This window comes from Loxodonta africana, chromosome 18 (assembly GCF_030014295.1).
Source record: "Loxodonta africana isolate mLoxAfr1 chromosome 18, mLoxAfr1.hap2, whole genome shotgun sequence".
Lineage (NCBI taxonomy): Eukaryota > Metazoa > Chordata > Mammalia > Proboscidea > Elephantidae > Loxodonta > Loxodonta africana.
This window is the reverse complement of record NC_087359.1, coordinates 64574822-64577184: the sequence shown is the minus strand read 5'-3', so window position 1 is coordinate 64577184 and position 2363 is coordinate 64574822. Positions and strand designations below refer to the sequence as shown.

The 2363-nt window shown below is 43.3% G+C and overlaps 1 protein-coding gene across 1 annotated transcript; it reads left to right on the top strand.

The window, feature by feature from the left end:
- The first annotated feature begins 943 nt into the window (after positions 1–943).
- On the top strand, positions 944–2114 carry LOC100665913 (olfactory receptor 1D2). The gene has a single exon (XM_003416826.4). The coding sequence runs from the start codon at positions 968–970 to the stop codon at positions 1928–1930; it is 963 nt and encodes a 320-aa protein (XP_003416874.3). The 5' UTR covers positions 944–967; the 3' UTR covers positions 1931–2114.
- The last annotated feature ends 249 nt before the right edge of the window (positions 2115–2363 follow it).

The window sequence follows — 2363 nt, the reverse complement described above, 5'->3', positions numbered from 1 at the left end:
TTCAACCTGATTATTATTTAATAGCATAGTAATACCAAAAAAAGCAAACCCAGTGCCGTCGAGTCAATTTCAACTCATAGCAACCCTATAGGGCAGAGTAGAACTGCCCCATAGAGTTTCCAAGGAATGCCTGGCAGATTTGGACTGCCGACCCTTTGGTTAGCAGCCATAGCACTTAACCACTACGCCACCAGGGTTTCCAGCATAGTAATAGGTAATATTTATTGAGTCCTCACTGCATGCCAGGTCTTTGTGTTAAGCACTTTATTACTTAACTTTGTCCTCACCCCAACCCATTTTCACACGAAGAAACTGAGTCTCAAAGAGCTTCAGGCAACTTGCCTGAGGTTTCGTAGCTCATGAGCGGCAGAGCTCAGACTTAGATTTAAGCATTTTGACAGCACAGGTTTAATCATTGGGAATGCGTTTAGTTTATCTATTTTTGTTACTGGCCATTTTATTGAATTCCCTTTTTATTTCTAATAGTGTTCCAATTGATTGTCTTAGGTTTTCCAGTTAGATCACCATATCAGCAAATAATCATAACCTTTCCTTCTCCTTTCCAATATGTTTACGTTCCCTTCTTTGTCCAACTGTACAACACACACTTCTTAGAATGCATATACCTATTTTAAATATCATTTAAAAACTTATACAATACTGTAATATGTAAGGCAATCTGTAATCTTTTAACACTTCTGCAGGTATTGCAAAATAATAGGATTTAAAATAAAATCATAAGCATTATTTCTGTAACATTGTGTATGGCACATTAAAAGTTGCTAGAATACTTAAACTACATAAAGAATTCCCATGTTATGTTTTTGACTCTGTTAATACCTTGTTGCATAGTTGAAAAACATGTAAAGTCTAGTTTAAGACATTTTTAAGGCTAAGAAAACTCGATCTTGCTTATCTGAATCTCCTTATTCAATCGAGGGCACTTGATAAACATTTGCTGGTGCTAATGTTGCAGACTGTTGGGGAAATGGATGGAGACAACCAGACCGGGGCCTCCGAGTTCCTGCTCGTTGGGCTCTCAGAGAAGCCCGAGCAGCAACGAATCCTGTTTTGGATGTTCCTGTCCATGTACCTGGTCACAGTGGTGGGAAATGGGCTCATCATCCTGGCCATCAGCTCTGACTCCCACCTGCACACTCCCATGTACTTTTTCCTGGCCAACCTCTCCTTCACCGACCTCTTCTTTGTCACTAACACAATACCCAAGATGCTGGTGAACCTTCAGTCCCAAAACAAAGCCATCTCCTACAAGGGATGCCTGACACAGCTCTACTTCCTGGTCTCCTTGGTAGCCCTGGACAACCTCATCCTGGCCGCAATGGCCTATGACCGCTATGTGGCCATCTGCCACCCCCTCCACTACACCACAGTCATGAGCCCTGGCCTCTGTATCTTGCTCCTGGCCTTGTGTTGGGTCTTCTCTGTCCTCTACGGCCTCATCCACACCCTCCTTATGACCAGAGTGACCTTCTGTGAGTCCCGGAAGATCCACTACATCTTCTGTGAGATGTACGTCCTGCTAAGGCTTGCGTGTTCCAGCACCCAGGTCAATCATACAATGCTGATTGTCACTGGCTGCTTGATCTTTGTCGTTCCCTTTGGATTCATGATTGTGTCTTATATCTGGATTGTCAGAGCCATCCTCCAAATACCCTCCACCTTTAGGAAGTACAAAGCCTTCTCTACCTGTGCTTCCCATGTGGCTGTGGTCTCTCTTTTCTATGGGACACTTTGTATGGTCTATCTGCAGCCCCTCCACACCTACTCCATGAAGGACTCAGTGGCCACAGTGATGTATGCTGTGATAACACCCATGATGAACCCTTTCATCTACAGCCTGAGGAACAAGGATATGCATGGAGCTCTAGGAAAACTCTTCCTTGGAAAAGCTTTTCAGAGGTTGACATAAGAGTAATTTTGGAAAGAGAGCATTTAAACGGAGATCAGGAATTCCCTCCACCATGTGCAAAGCATTAGCCTGTGGAGTACGCAGGAGTAGTTAGGATATAGATCCAGCTCAGAATAAGATTATAGATCAGTGGTGAAGAAAAGACATATACATGTAACCCAATGTCCCCTAGACTTCACCAGCCTTGGCCATAAATATGGTCACGCTACTAACACTAGAATTTTGCAGGATAAAATCCAACTTGCCTAACCACAGGGCTACAATGCCATTGTCTCATCCTTATCAAAATACACTCAATTGGTACTGGCATAGGATGGGATGGTCTCTTCTGTCCTCTAGGACATGTCCACTCATGTTCTTGAGTTCTGCAATCAATGCCTTTGGAAGCAGCAGTCAAGAAATCAAATGATGCATTGCATTGGGCAGATCTGCT